Source organism: Chaetodon trifascialis, chromosome 18, assembly GCF_039877785.1.
Source record: "Chaetodon trifascialis isolate fChaTrf1 chromosome 18, fChaTrf1.hap1, whole genome shotgun sequence".
NCBI classification, from domain to species: Eukaryota; Metazoa; Chordata; class Actinopteri; order Chaetodontiformes; family Chaetodontidae; genus Chaetodon; species Chaetodon trifascialis.
The window spans coordinates 2,732,797-2,745,271 of record NC_092073.1 but is presented as its reverse complement, the minus strand read 5'-3'; the positions used below and the strand labels follow the sequence as shown (position 1 = coordinate 2,745,271).

Sequence of the window (12,475 nt, the reverse complement as noted above, 5' to 3'; positions counted from 1 at the left end):
TATCTGCGTATCGTACGGATCTGTTGCTGCCGCTCTGTCCGTCTGTGGCTAATGTTAATTCCATGATGATCGTTACTCCCTGAAGTCAAGCAGCAGTTAAGTGAAACTGTACAAATACTACTGGCACATTTTTGGGTGAACTAAATATGAAAAAATAGTTTTACATGTCAGTGTTAATAACACAAGGCGTTTATCCTTCGCTGGATGGGTCGCTTTAGAAAAAAAATGAGGCATAAATTAAGAGTATACCCACTTCTCCAGGCACCACTACACCACTGGCTATAAGAGCTATAAGCCAGCAGAACAGTGACATACCACTCAGAATCAGCACATGAAGTGTTCAACACACTTCCCCACTTGAAGAAATTCTGAATCTACATTTGAACTATGACGTAGGTGTGACACATCTATTACATGAGAAGTCACGGCTGTAAACTGTGGAGGCTGTCAGGTCAAGCCAATGATTTGCCTCCCTTTCATCCTTTAGAGTTTTCACTTGACTAAGGAGAGATATTAGCATTTATATTGATGAAATACCTCCCACATGTTGCAGTTTTCTCCTGTTGTGTTTCTAAGAAATGAAAGCGGTAATTCATCATCCAAAACAAAAAAGTGTGATTTCCTCTTGGATGTTTAATGAAAGCCAACAAATAATATGTTCATTTGATGTAACAATGATCAAATGTTTGTTTCATTCATTTATCTTTCAGAATATCATATTCAGCCAGTGATAACTGTATGGCTTTAGTGCCTTCCAGCCAGGTTCAGCATATGGTAGAGACAAGTGATATCATTCCATCCCACGAAATGGAAAAATAATAAGTAAAAGTGTGGGAATCATTTTCTTCTTTTTTGCCTGCTCTGGCATGTTGCTCACTGCGGCTTGTTTAGCTTCCAGGCATCTTTCGGCTGGGCTATTTTTAGAGCAGGCAATTTTCAGCCGAGCCTGTTGTAGCTGAGGTGAGAGTGTGAGAATCTCTGCTCTTTGTCAGACAACGGAGCGCAGGCTCTCTGCAGGAAGCTGTGAACTGAAGCATCAGATAGGAGCCGTGCATTCTGTTTTACTGCTAAATGTGTATCTTGTTTAGAGGAAGCTAAAAGAAAACAGAGTAGGCTAGAGTCAATACAAACATGCTGCTGTTACATCTGCCATTGAATTCAAAAACAGAGATTTCACTCAGATTCAGAAGGAAAGGAGAAAAAGCACTTCAACCACATATGCCAAATACTTTGGACAGCAGCCTCATCCTCTCTTTGGGTTGACTGGATACAAACTGTTTTGGTCACTGTGGACCAACATGGCTACCAGCCCAACAGATGGATAGTCAGTGGGCCAAAGGACCGGCATTTGACCAACATACCTAATCTTGCTCAAGGGAAAGTCTATTTAATACCTTGACTGTTTTTTAACACGGAGATCGGGGAACATGGTGACATCACTGAAAATAGGACTGACACGGTAAAGACACAGGATTGGTTTTTGTTGTTGTTGTTGTTGTTGTTGTTTTATAATGATCTAAATCACTTTATTTGAAGGTCAAAGTCAGAGCACCTGAAATGTTGAAATGTCCAACCAATCCTTATCCTGACCCTCATCTCAGCTAGAGAAGACATGCACACTCGTAGAAATGTAGATTTAATGAAGAAAACAGCTCTTTGATCTTCCATCTTCTCTGCAGCCTTACAGCAGGTCTCAGGACTGTCCTGATCTGGAAGTTCCCGATTCAAAGTCCCTTGATTTCCTTCTGTCACTGACTATTCCTGTCCCTGCAATATCTAACTAGATATCTGAAGGTATTTTGGGCCTTTTTATGATTCTAACAGCAAAGAATGAGGGGAGAGAGGTTTTGCAGTCCATGCAACGAGGCTTGAGCCCGGGACACTGTGGTTCATGCCCCCCCACCATTTTGTTGCAGACTGATGTAGTCTGTGAACTGTGATGGATGTTTACAACAGGCAGTTTGGGTCATAGGTGTAGTTTTGTTGACAAGCTGTCTGATCGTCTGACTTCTTTGTTTCTTGTCCTGTCTGAATCCTTTTTAGTGATGTCACCATGTTGCACATTAAGTTAGGAATGATGGACAAAAGAAAAAAAAGTTAAAGTGTTTGTCTGGACAAGTACTCACTAATACTTGATGAATACAAATATTCATCTGTTAAAGTGACAAATACAGTTATTCTGACAGGCCAAGAGAAACATCTTTGCATGTGATACAACTGGCAGATTTGTGTTTTGTTACTTGTTTTAAATGTCTCTGTCTGTCACTTTAAGCAAGTATACAATATTAATGATTACACGTCCACAGAGTTGTTTGTATGCGTTAACACACCAGATCAGAGCTCGAGTGCTTGTTGTTTCTTTATATGCTGAAAGTGGACCCCACAATATACACTCACAGCTATTTTCAGTCATTTGACCTGATAAACATACACATTCAATACAATCTCCCAGTGTTTGTGTTGTGTTCTATTCATGTTCAGCATTGTACATTTTAAAATGTAAACACTCACTGTGGGATAAAGATCTGGATGATCTAAAGTCAGCTTTGGAAAAGCCTGGTATTATTTCTTTGAAAATAAAGCTTTTCAAGGCACTTACAGTGAATGATTCTTATATATGTTTATTATCTTCTGCCATGTGGTACTTAATCCTGCATGTTTGTGGTTCTAACACTGTAAGACATCGCCATAAATCCCTCTAAAGACAGCATATGGACCCATGCCAGGAAAAGGAAGGACACATCTCTTTCAGTCTATCCTGCGATGTTTAGTCCTACTATTATCACTGTATTTTAAAACACAACTACAGCAAATTCTCCTTATTGATGGTTCACTGCCTGCGCAGGATACGAAAGGAAACGCAAGGACAATCCTACCCCAGCCAGAGCCTGTTCACCCTGCTGCCATCTGGCAAGTGGTACAAAAGTATTTGCAGTCAGACATATTTTCCCATGTATTTTCCCTATATGAACTAATTAGAAACATGCATCTATAGAAAGATACAGTTTCCAGATACCATTTGATATAAATGTAATCAATTTAGTCATTGGGGTGGCATGAAAGCTTCCAAAGGGGGGCATGACAGACAAAGTTTGGGAACTGTAGTTGGAGCTGAACACTAAATTTCACACACCTCATTCAGTCTGTTCTCATTGCAAAGCAAATTACTGCTGTCACCACATACACTGGTGGTAGTGGCTGTTTTATATCTATCACTTTAACCCATTCCATCATATAATATCAATTCACAACTCAATTGCAGTATCTCACACAGAGCCATCTTTAATATCATAAAGCATCACTGATTTCTGGACATCACGAAACACATTTGAGAACAGCAGAACTGGTGAGGATCATTGTGTATTTGATTTCTATCTTCAGTCTTGGCGGTTTAGAGGCCAGAGCACAAACCTTATACATTTCTGATTGTATTCTATACTTTCCTCGTGACAGAGAGGACAGAGCCTGGACCAGATTTATAGAACAATATCAGCCAGTGGTATCAGCCTAATTCAAATTTGGAATAAAGAGAAAGGTATAGTAGAAATGTGTCCAAAGATTTGCCAGAGATCAGCTTTTAAACCACTTCATAGTTTGTTGCCTTTTGTTTCTGAGACGCTGGAACCAGTTCAAACCCTGCAGCCAGTGCAGGAAGTCCAGGAGGCGCTCCTTAATGTAGCTAGACTCTTCATCTTCATCATCTGTCTCCTACAGCAGCAGTGTGTGTGTGTGTGTGTGTGTGTGTGTGTGTGTGTGTGTGTGTGTGTGTGTGTGTGTGTGTGTGTGTGTGTGTGTGTGTGTAGGTTTGTCATTAAAATCTAGACACTGTTATCTGTACCCTTTAAATGGACTAACAGGCCATACGAGTCAGAAAAGAACAAGAACTATAAAGACATCAGTGCGCTGCTAACTTTCAGAAACATATCATCTTACTTATCTACTTATACCAGGGTCAGACCAATACAGATATTCTCTCAACATATATCTAGGCAACATCTTTTTTGGTAAGGATCATCCTATTGGTTGATTAAATTAAAATTGAAATAATATTTACTGAATGAATGAAAGCCTGGCCACCACAGGCCACACTGTGTCCACTCAGTCTGCACATTGTTTACGTTTTGCGTAGTTTTCTGTCAGTCATGGTGGTCAGCTTCTGTATTCTCTGTCTAGAGTGAAATGGAATTCTAAGTTCCTTTGTGATTTGGTAGTTTTGTTCCAGTGTTTGATACCTTTTTGTTTTTGCTTTGAGATGATCTAGTTGGGCTGGATTGTTCAGTGTCGGTCCTGAAGCCCTGGTAGGTGTGGACAGAGCTCCGGGATCAACTGCCAGAGAGGATTTTTACCTTTGTTGAACTCTTGCCACTGAAGGGCCTTGTATTAGTATCTGAGGTCTTTATAAAATGTGATGACTTGGTTTTGAGTTTTAACTATTAGTGGGTATTGACCAAGTTCTGCTCTAAGTATGTTTTTTCAATTCTGCATCCACAGCTTGAAGAGGATGCTTTTTCCCATTTCGGGAGGTCTTGGCTGGTTAAGGACCCCGCACTTTATGAACAATTATTATCACTGGCTCTATAATCATATAATATCATGAAACGTCTGTCTTGCTGTCTTTTTCAGCTCATTCCGCCAAAATGCCCAGTGGAACTTATGTTGAAGCATTAACATCTAGAATGATTTGTATAGTCAATTTTTATATTTCCCAATGTGAATTTATTTTTCAGAGAGTATTTTTTTTTTTAGTATTTTTGCTCTATATTTGACTGAACTTGAGGAGGACGTCCAGGTCCTGCTGTTAGCTGTCCCTGGAGGGAGATCTCTGTGTCCTGCTGAGTCACACCAGGGGCTGTGGATTTGTTTTGCAATTTTTCTGCAAATGTATTCATATGAATGTTAAAAAGAGTTGGGCTCATACTGCAGCTGTTTCACCCTGCGAACTGTGTAAAGTAATTGGTTCTTAAGTTTCCATTTAGTAGTATTCAAATACATTGTTTTGATGAAACCCCCTATGCCGCTCTCTTATAATCGACTAAAGAGCCCCTATATATATGCACACACACACTCTCTGAGAGCGGGGTGGAGAAGGCCTAAAGTGGTTTGCTGTAGTGGTGGAGTTGGGGTTTCTTCCAAGGGCAACATCCTTGAGAGACAAATTGTAATTGTAATTGTAGAGTTCACACTTCACAAAAGTTAGATCAAAATTCTGTTCACACAGATTTAAATAAACTAGTTCCTGCTCATAGTTCATAATGATGCCTCAACCCGATGTGTCATTTCAGCATAATTGTCGATGCTGCTGACATTCACACTTGTTTGCACAGTTTGCATAAAAATGTGAGATTTGTCTTCCATTGGAATCTGGACTTACTAGTCATTAAAAGTTCTTCAAATATTCATAGCTGAGTCTGAATTCCCAGTTGCACTTACCATGCTGGCATAACAGTTTTTTTCCAGGATGGCAAAGTCATAACCTGGCCTACTCTGCCTCTGATTGGCTAGTACTTGTTGCAGTTGTTGTTTGATTTGGTTAGGTTTAGGCATGAGCACTTTTTGTTTGTGTTCAGCCCCTGACTCAGAAACTATGGTTCTTTCTTTATTTCCCTCCAGTCTCTCTCCTTTTTTGTTAGGATCTGCCCTTGTGTCTGTTCGTAGTGTTTTCCACTTTTCCACTTGCTATTTGTCTGTTTGTCTGTTCCCCTGTCTGTCTTTGGCTGGGCGTGGCTTTCTCCACTCCCTGCTCTTGCCTGCCTAATCACCTGTGCACCTGTTGTGCATTTGCCTCAAGCTGTCCAGATGTGACTTTTGTTATTTTTTCCTCTGCTCCTTGGGAGTACGCTTTTGTTCACTATGAAATTTCTTTTGTTTGTTATCCTGACTCTGGTCTGCATTTCTGAGTCCTGAGCCTGAATGAACATTTTTTCTCTTGTCTCATACAAATAATGTCTATGCATCAGTTGATAATGCCCCTTTTCATTGACTCTGTATGTAATTACGCTGCCACTAAAATTACACACAAAGGTATGCTCAGGCACAGTACGACACCCCAACCACGAACCCTGTCTAAAAAGATTGGCTCTGGTGTCCAAATGGAGAGCTTTCAATATGCACAACCCTGACACTATTTGCAATAAATGACTGAATCTGTATGTGTAACAAATATAGAGGAAGTGTAACTTTTTGCATGAAAATTGAAAAATGGAATATTAGTATGTCTATTAACTACAAAGAATTACCATTCCCCACCTTATGAGCATTCAAAGAACCATACTGGTCTAAAGCTGATGTACAATATGAGTCCTTCATCCAGACATGCAGTATTCTAGGATGGAAAAGTGATTGGACTTTATTCAGGACACACAACGGTGTGTATTCTGAGTGCAGCTGCATTGTGTTGTGCTCTACTGACCTGTGAGGCAATATACTTCTCCAGAGGACTCTCCATTCGGCCCATGTTCAGCATGGCTGTGTTGGACTGCTGCTCTGCTGGTGACTCCTCACTCAGCAGTAACTTCCCTTTGAAGTTATGGACCACGCACACCACCTACAACACACACACACACACACACACACACACACACACACACACACACACACACACACACACACACACACACACACACACACACACACACACACACTTAACCCAAGTCTTCACCCAAGTTGAATGAATTACATTATGAGGACTTGTGTTTTGTCACACACATGACGAATACATGACCACAACACATGTACACACACAAACACACACGATACCAACACACCCCAGCAGCAGACGCAGATGCGTGTGGTGTGTAACTGAATTTCAAGGACTGATACATTTCCTGAGTGGTTGGTTGGATTAAGAGAGCAGCCCATGTATGTAGGTCACATATGTGTGTAGTGACTTTTCCTGGGGCTACTGCTGCAGCTATGATGGATGTGGCTGTTGCCTGAGCTCTTCTAATGAGGAGCAAAACATGGCTTTGAGGTTCAAAATGAAATAACAATTTCAGTCCATTGTATCTTACAGAACAGTGCAACCTGGTAATGTTGTATGAAGGGTCATAAAACACACTGGCAAACTTGATTTTTTTGTATACACACAAGTTAATCTGGCAAACTGCCAGCAAATAGTTGCTTATTTAAACATCCAGCAGTGTTTTCCTATTGTTATCTGGTAGTCTGTCTGCAGGGGTGGGGCGTGCGGACAGGCAAGCCAGGCAGTTGCTCGGAACCCCCCGCTACTAGGGGGGCCCCGGCCACTTATTTACAACAATGATTATGGCCTGAGAGGCCTGGGCTTTGAGACCTCACTTTGAGAATTACTAATCTAATTTTTCAGTATTCATCTCAAATGTCCCAGAAATTGTGCATTTATGTGTGCAAAAACCAAATTTTTGTGGCATGCATGGGTGGGGTGCCGCTGTCTGTCTGTTCAGCTGGCTCCGCCTTGTCAGCTGCGCACCTGGCATGCATTCACCTGATTAAAGCACCGGATAAAAGGGAGGCTCCCCTTGCTACCTCTGTGCGTTTCCCAGTGTGAGTAACCTGTCCTGATTGTGTTTATGATTAATGTTGGATTTTTGCCACTATAATGTGTGCGTCTTTGTTTCAGTGCCTGCCAGTCCTGTCTGCGCTGCTGTTGGCTGCCTGTTCCTCAGTGCCCTTCTGTTTGTTCCACTCCTTTTGAATGCACTTTTGGTTTGTTTCTGTCCAGTTTTTAAGAGTGTGCCTTTTGTTTCTCATGTTTATGAAAATAAATTATTGTTAAGTTATCCCGGTCTCTGGTCTGCCTATTTGAGTCCTAAAAACTTACCATGCACAAAGCGTAACAGCAAAATTGTCATTCATTTGTAGTTATGGTTCTGGCCACCTGATAAATGTAACACCATGTCTACATGAGCATGAATGTCATAGCAGAGCAGCAGCTTCAGTCCTTGGTATGTGTCACAGGATGCGCTCTGGCACAGTGCTGAGTGTAGTCCCAGGGAGAATCCCCTGGGCCTTCAAAGTATTCAGTGAAGGCCGAAATACATATACTGAAACAATGTTTTTACTCAGAATGAATTTTTTTTAATGTATTTATTTGTTTGTTTTTTATTCACTGGAATAAGATAATAATAATTATATATAAAATAATTTCTAGATTCTTATTAGAAACTTGGACATATTGCATTCATGTGCTCATTCTTCTGGATTCTGTGTGTTCATGAGCTTTGAAATCATAATGTGGGAACAACATGGGTGCTACAGAGATGTATTTTATTGCTCAGAGCAGTCAAATAACAACTTTGTATCCAGTACTTGACTGACAGCAAAGAGCAAAGGAAATAGGCCAGCTGAGCCATGAAGGATGATTAATTTCAAATATATGCATGTTAATGGTGTTTGGCACTTGTGAGAGATGGACATGTAGCTTGCAATTAAGAAAATACTGGCAACATATGTCCAAAACAACCAATAGCAATGTTATGCAGAGCTAGATTAGGGTTTATTCTTATTGATGCCATTTCATTGTATGGAATGTACCTTCTGCTGATTGGACAGGGCCGCTGACGCTCAGATGCTGTGATTGCAGAGGCTATGCTTGCAAGTGGGGCAGGGGAATGGAATGCTCCACGGGGGCACACCCAATCAATATTGGGTTTAATTTAATTGTTAGAGTTTCAACTACATAAAGTATGGGATTCACTTCTCTTTGGTATAGACTCTGGGTGATGGCTGAGATTAGCATCCCAGTGAAGATTGATGTTGCTATCCAAGTATGCTTTTCATTGCAAAGTCATTCTGTTCTGGACTTGCTGCTGCACCAGGACATTCTGTGAAACCACAAAAATATCACTTTACCTGACTTATTATCAGGGTTAATGCTAATAAACAAAGGTACGTCACCTCTTGACATGGATAGCAATGGTTACAACATATTATACATGAGCAAAAATTGATATGCAATACGTGATCAACCAAGCATTTACTATGGTCTGCATGTTTCTGCATATATGACGTGAAAGTTAGCAGATATTTTTATATTTTGTAAACAGAGGCCAAACAATATAAAAAAAAAATAAAAATGTCTTTATTTGGAGCCCCAAAATAAAAAAAAGTTAGTTAGTTAGTTTGTAATGTTTTCTGTAGAGAAATTCCACTGTAAAGTTTTGGAGTATTTCTGAGTTGCAGAGCTTCCGCAATTTTCTTAACTAAACTGCAATTATATCAAGTTCTGCTGGGATTCACACACAAACCTCCTTTTCTTGAAAATGTTAAGGTGAAAAATCAGCGTTTGTCCTCTAACAGTCCTGTACGGTTCAACACTTCACAAATCATGAAGTCACCTTCTGTCACACTTATCAGACTCATGTCTGTCAATTGCAGATAAAAAGAGACACCCAGGTAGAGCATTATTCCCTATTTAGACCTGTGTGGACCAAACATAACCTCCTGACTACCAGGAAAAAAAAATATCGTCCAATCACAATTCTTTAAAAAAATCCCCAATCTTTGTAAGGTAATTAGAATACTGAAAACTTTTCAAGCCATTTCAAGCCTAAATTTGCTCAAGAAATTTTAGAACTTCCGGCGCCGTACGAGCGGCAGCCTTTTACAGCAGCTCGCTAGACTTTAAGAGATTTTCTTATCTTTTTCTGCTTTCTTGTGCGTCTTCTTTTATTCTTTTTAATCTACGTGTTTGTTAAAATCTGGCGCATCAGAGACATAAAACACGGTGACTCTGGCGCTACTTCGTAATCACTTTTTACAACCCGTACACTTTCTCTGCGTCTCCGTCTCCGGGTCCGTGAGAGACAGTGGCTCCCATTGTTTACAGTAGGGATCAGCTGCTGGCCCTGCGTAACACAGCTGAGCCGCCGGAGGAGCGACCTGATGTCCCCCGTGAGTTAAGGAGGAGGATGCAGGGGTGCCGCGCAGGGATTAAACGTCGCGACAGGAGGAGAGCTTACAGACCGACTCTCCCGTCCATCATCATGGGGAACGTAAGATCTCTCCCCAACAAGATGGACGAGCTGGCAGCGCTGACCCGAGGTGAACAGGACTACTGGCAGTGCAGTTTGCTACTGTTCACAGAGACTTGGCTGGGAACGCAGCACACGGACGCGACTGTGGCGCTGGATGGATTTTCACTCGTTCGAGCGGACCGGACAGAGAAGAGCGGTAAGAGGAAAGGAGGAGGGCTGGCAGTGTTTGTGAACGATAGATGGTGTAACTCCAGGCACATCACTATCAAAGAGCAGCACTGCTGCCTGGACATTGAACTGTTGGCTGTTAGTCTGAGGCCATATTATCTGCCGCGGGAGTTCTCACACGCCATAGTGGTGGCTGTGTATATTCCCCCCTCTGCTACTGCCGACGCAGCCTGTGACGTCATCAACACCGTGATCAGCAGGCTGCAGACTCAGAAACCACAGGCCCTCTTACTGATCTCTGGGGATTTTAATCATGCTCTCTGTCCTCCACTCTGCCAAAATTCATCCAATATGTCACATGTGCCACCAGAGACAATAAAACACTAGACTTATTCTATGCCAACACCAAGGAGGCATACGAATCATCACCCCCTCCCTCCTCTGGGAAGAGCTGATCACAACCTGGTTCATCTCCTGCCTGTCTACAAGCCCCTTGTCAACAGGCAACCAGCTGTGTCCCACAGAGTGAAGAGGTGGTCTGAGGAGGCTGAAGAGGCTCTGAAGGACTGCTTCAAGACAACCGTGTGGATATATTCTGTGACTCTCATGAGGACGACATTGACAGTTTGACAGACAGCATCACGGACTACATAAACTTTTGTGTGGAGATCACTGTACCCACCAGGACTGTACAGTGTCACTCTAACAACAAACCCTGGATTAATCCTGACATTAAGGCTCTTCTAAAGGAGAAGAAGAGGGCCTTTAAGTTAACAAAGAGAAGGTGAAAACTGTTCAGAGGAAGCTCAGAAGGAAAATCAGGAAGGGGAAGGACAGATACAGGAGGAGAATGGAGGAACAGCTGCAGGAGAACAACACCAGGGGAGTCTGGAGAGGCCTGAAAACCATTTCAGGCCACCAGAAGCCAAACTCTCAGGCAGCCGGGGTTTCAAAGTGGGCAGATGAGCTGAACAGCTACTTCTGCAGGTTTGAGGAAGCATCTGCCCCTCCCCCAGCTGCACCAGCCCTGCAGCAGCCCTCCTTTGTTCTGCCAGCACTCTGCCCAAGTCCCCCCCCCCCCCCCCCCCACAGTATTCGGCTCACCACCTCCAACGCCACCCCCCACTGTTCCTCCCAGCCCCCCATCCACTTCACAAGACACTGAGCCCCCCTGCTCCAACTTGTTTCTCACACCTCTCCAGGTGAGAAATCAGCTGAGGAGGTTAAAGACCAGGAAGGCTGCAGGACCGGACGGCCTCAGTCCCAGACTCCTCAGATCCTGCTCTGATCAGCTGAGTGGGATCATTGGACATTTGGTCAACCTGAGTCTGAGGCTGGGAAGGGTGCCGCGACTCTGGAAGACGTCCTGCGTGGTACCTGTGCCAAAGACCCCACATCCCAAGGACCCTAGCTGCTACAGGCCGGTGGCACTAACATCACACCTCATGAAGGCCTTGGAGCGGCTGGTCCTTGCCCACCTGCACCCCCTGGTGAGCTCGTCCATGGACCCGCTGCAGTTCGCGTACCAGCCTGGCATCGGAGGAGGACGATGCCCTCATCTTCCTCCTCCATCGAGCCCTATCTCACCTGGAGTCACCTGGGAGCTCTGTTCGGATCCTTTTCCTGGACCTCAGCAGTGCTTTCAACACCATCAGGCCAGCCATCCTGAGAAACAAGCTGGAGCTTTCAGGAGTGGACCAACACCTCACATGCTGGATAGTGGACTACCTTTCCAACCGCCCACAGTATGTAAGGACACGGGACTGTGTGTCAGGGACTGTCCTCTGCAATGTGGGGGCCCCCCAGGGAACGGTGCTGGCACCATTCCTCTTCACCCTCTATACGGCTGACTTTTCCCACCTGTCACCCACCTGCCACCTGCAGAAGTTCTCTGATGACTCTGCCATTGTCGGCCTCATCACAGATGGGGACGATAGGTCATACAGAGGACTTATTCAGGATTTTGTGGACTGGTGTCAGCAGAACCACCTGCTGATTAATGCGGATAAAACCAAGGAGCTGGTTGTGGACTTCCGCCGCCGCCCGCACTCTCCCCCATCACCAGTGAACATCCAGGGATTGGACATCGAGATGGTGACATCTTATAAGTACCTGGGTGTTCATCTGAACAACAAACTGGACTGGACTCATAACACCACTGCACTTTATAAAAAAGGACAGAGCAGACTCTACCTGCTCAGGAGGCTGAGGTCTTTTGGGGTGCGGGGGGCACTCCTGAAGACCTTCTATGACTCTGTTGTGGCCTCTGCCTTGTTCTATGGTGTGGTCTGCTGGGGGAGCAGCATCACAGCAGCTGACAGGAAGAGGCTGGACAAACTCATCAGGAAGGCCAG

The 12,475-nt window shown here is 43.5% G+C and overlaps 1 protein-coding gene across 6 annotated transcripts in view; it reads right to left on the bottom strand.

Annotated features, from left to right (window-relative positions):
• Positions 1-12,475, bottom strand: part of plppr5b (phospholipid phosphatase related 5b) — a 156,269-nt gene that overhangs the window by 2,727 nt on the left and 141,067 nt on the right. For 4 of the 6 annotated variants that reach the window (XM_070986378.1, XM_070986379.1, XM_070986381.1 and 1 more), the window contains one exon: positions 6,410-6,544. In XM_070986378.1, coding sequence (XP_070842479.1) covers positions 6,410-6,544 — 135 coding nt within the window. Of the gene's footprint in view, positions 1-4,753; positions 6,545-12,475 lie in introns of those variants that run through there. The other 2 variants (XM_070986380.1, XM_070986377.1) reach the window with 2 other exon arrangements.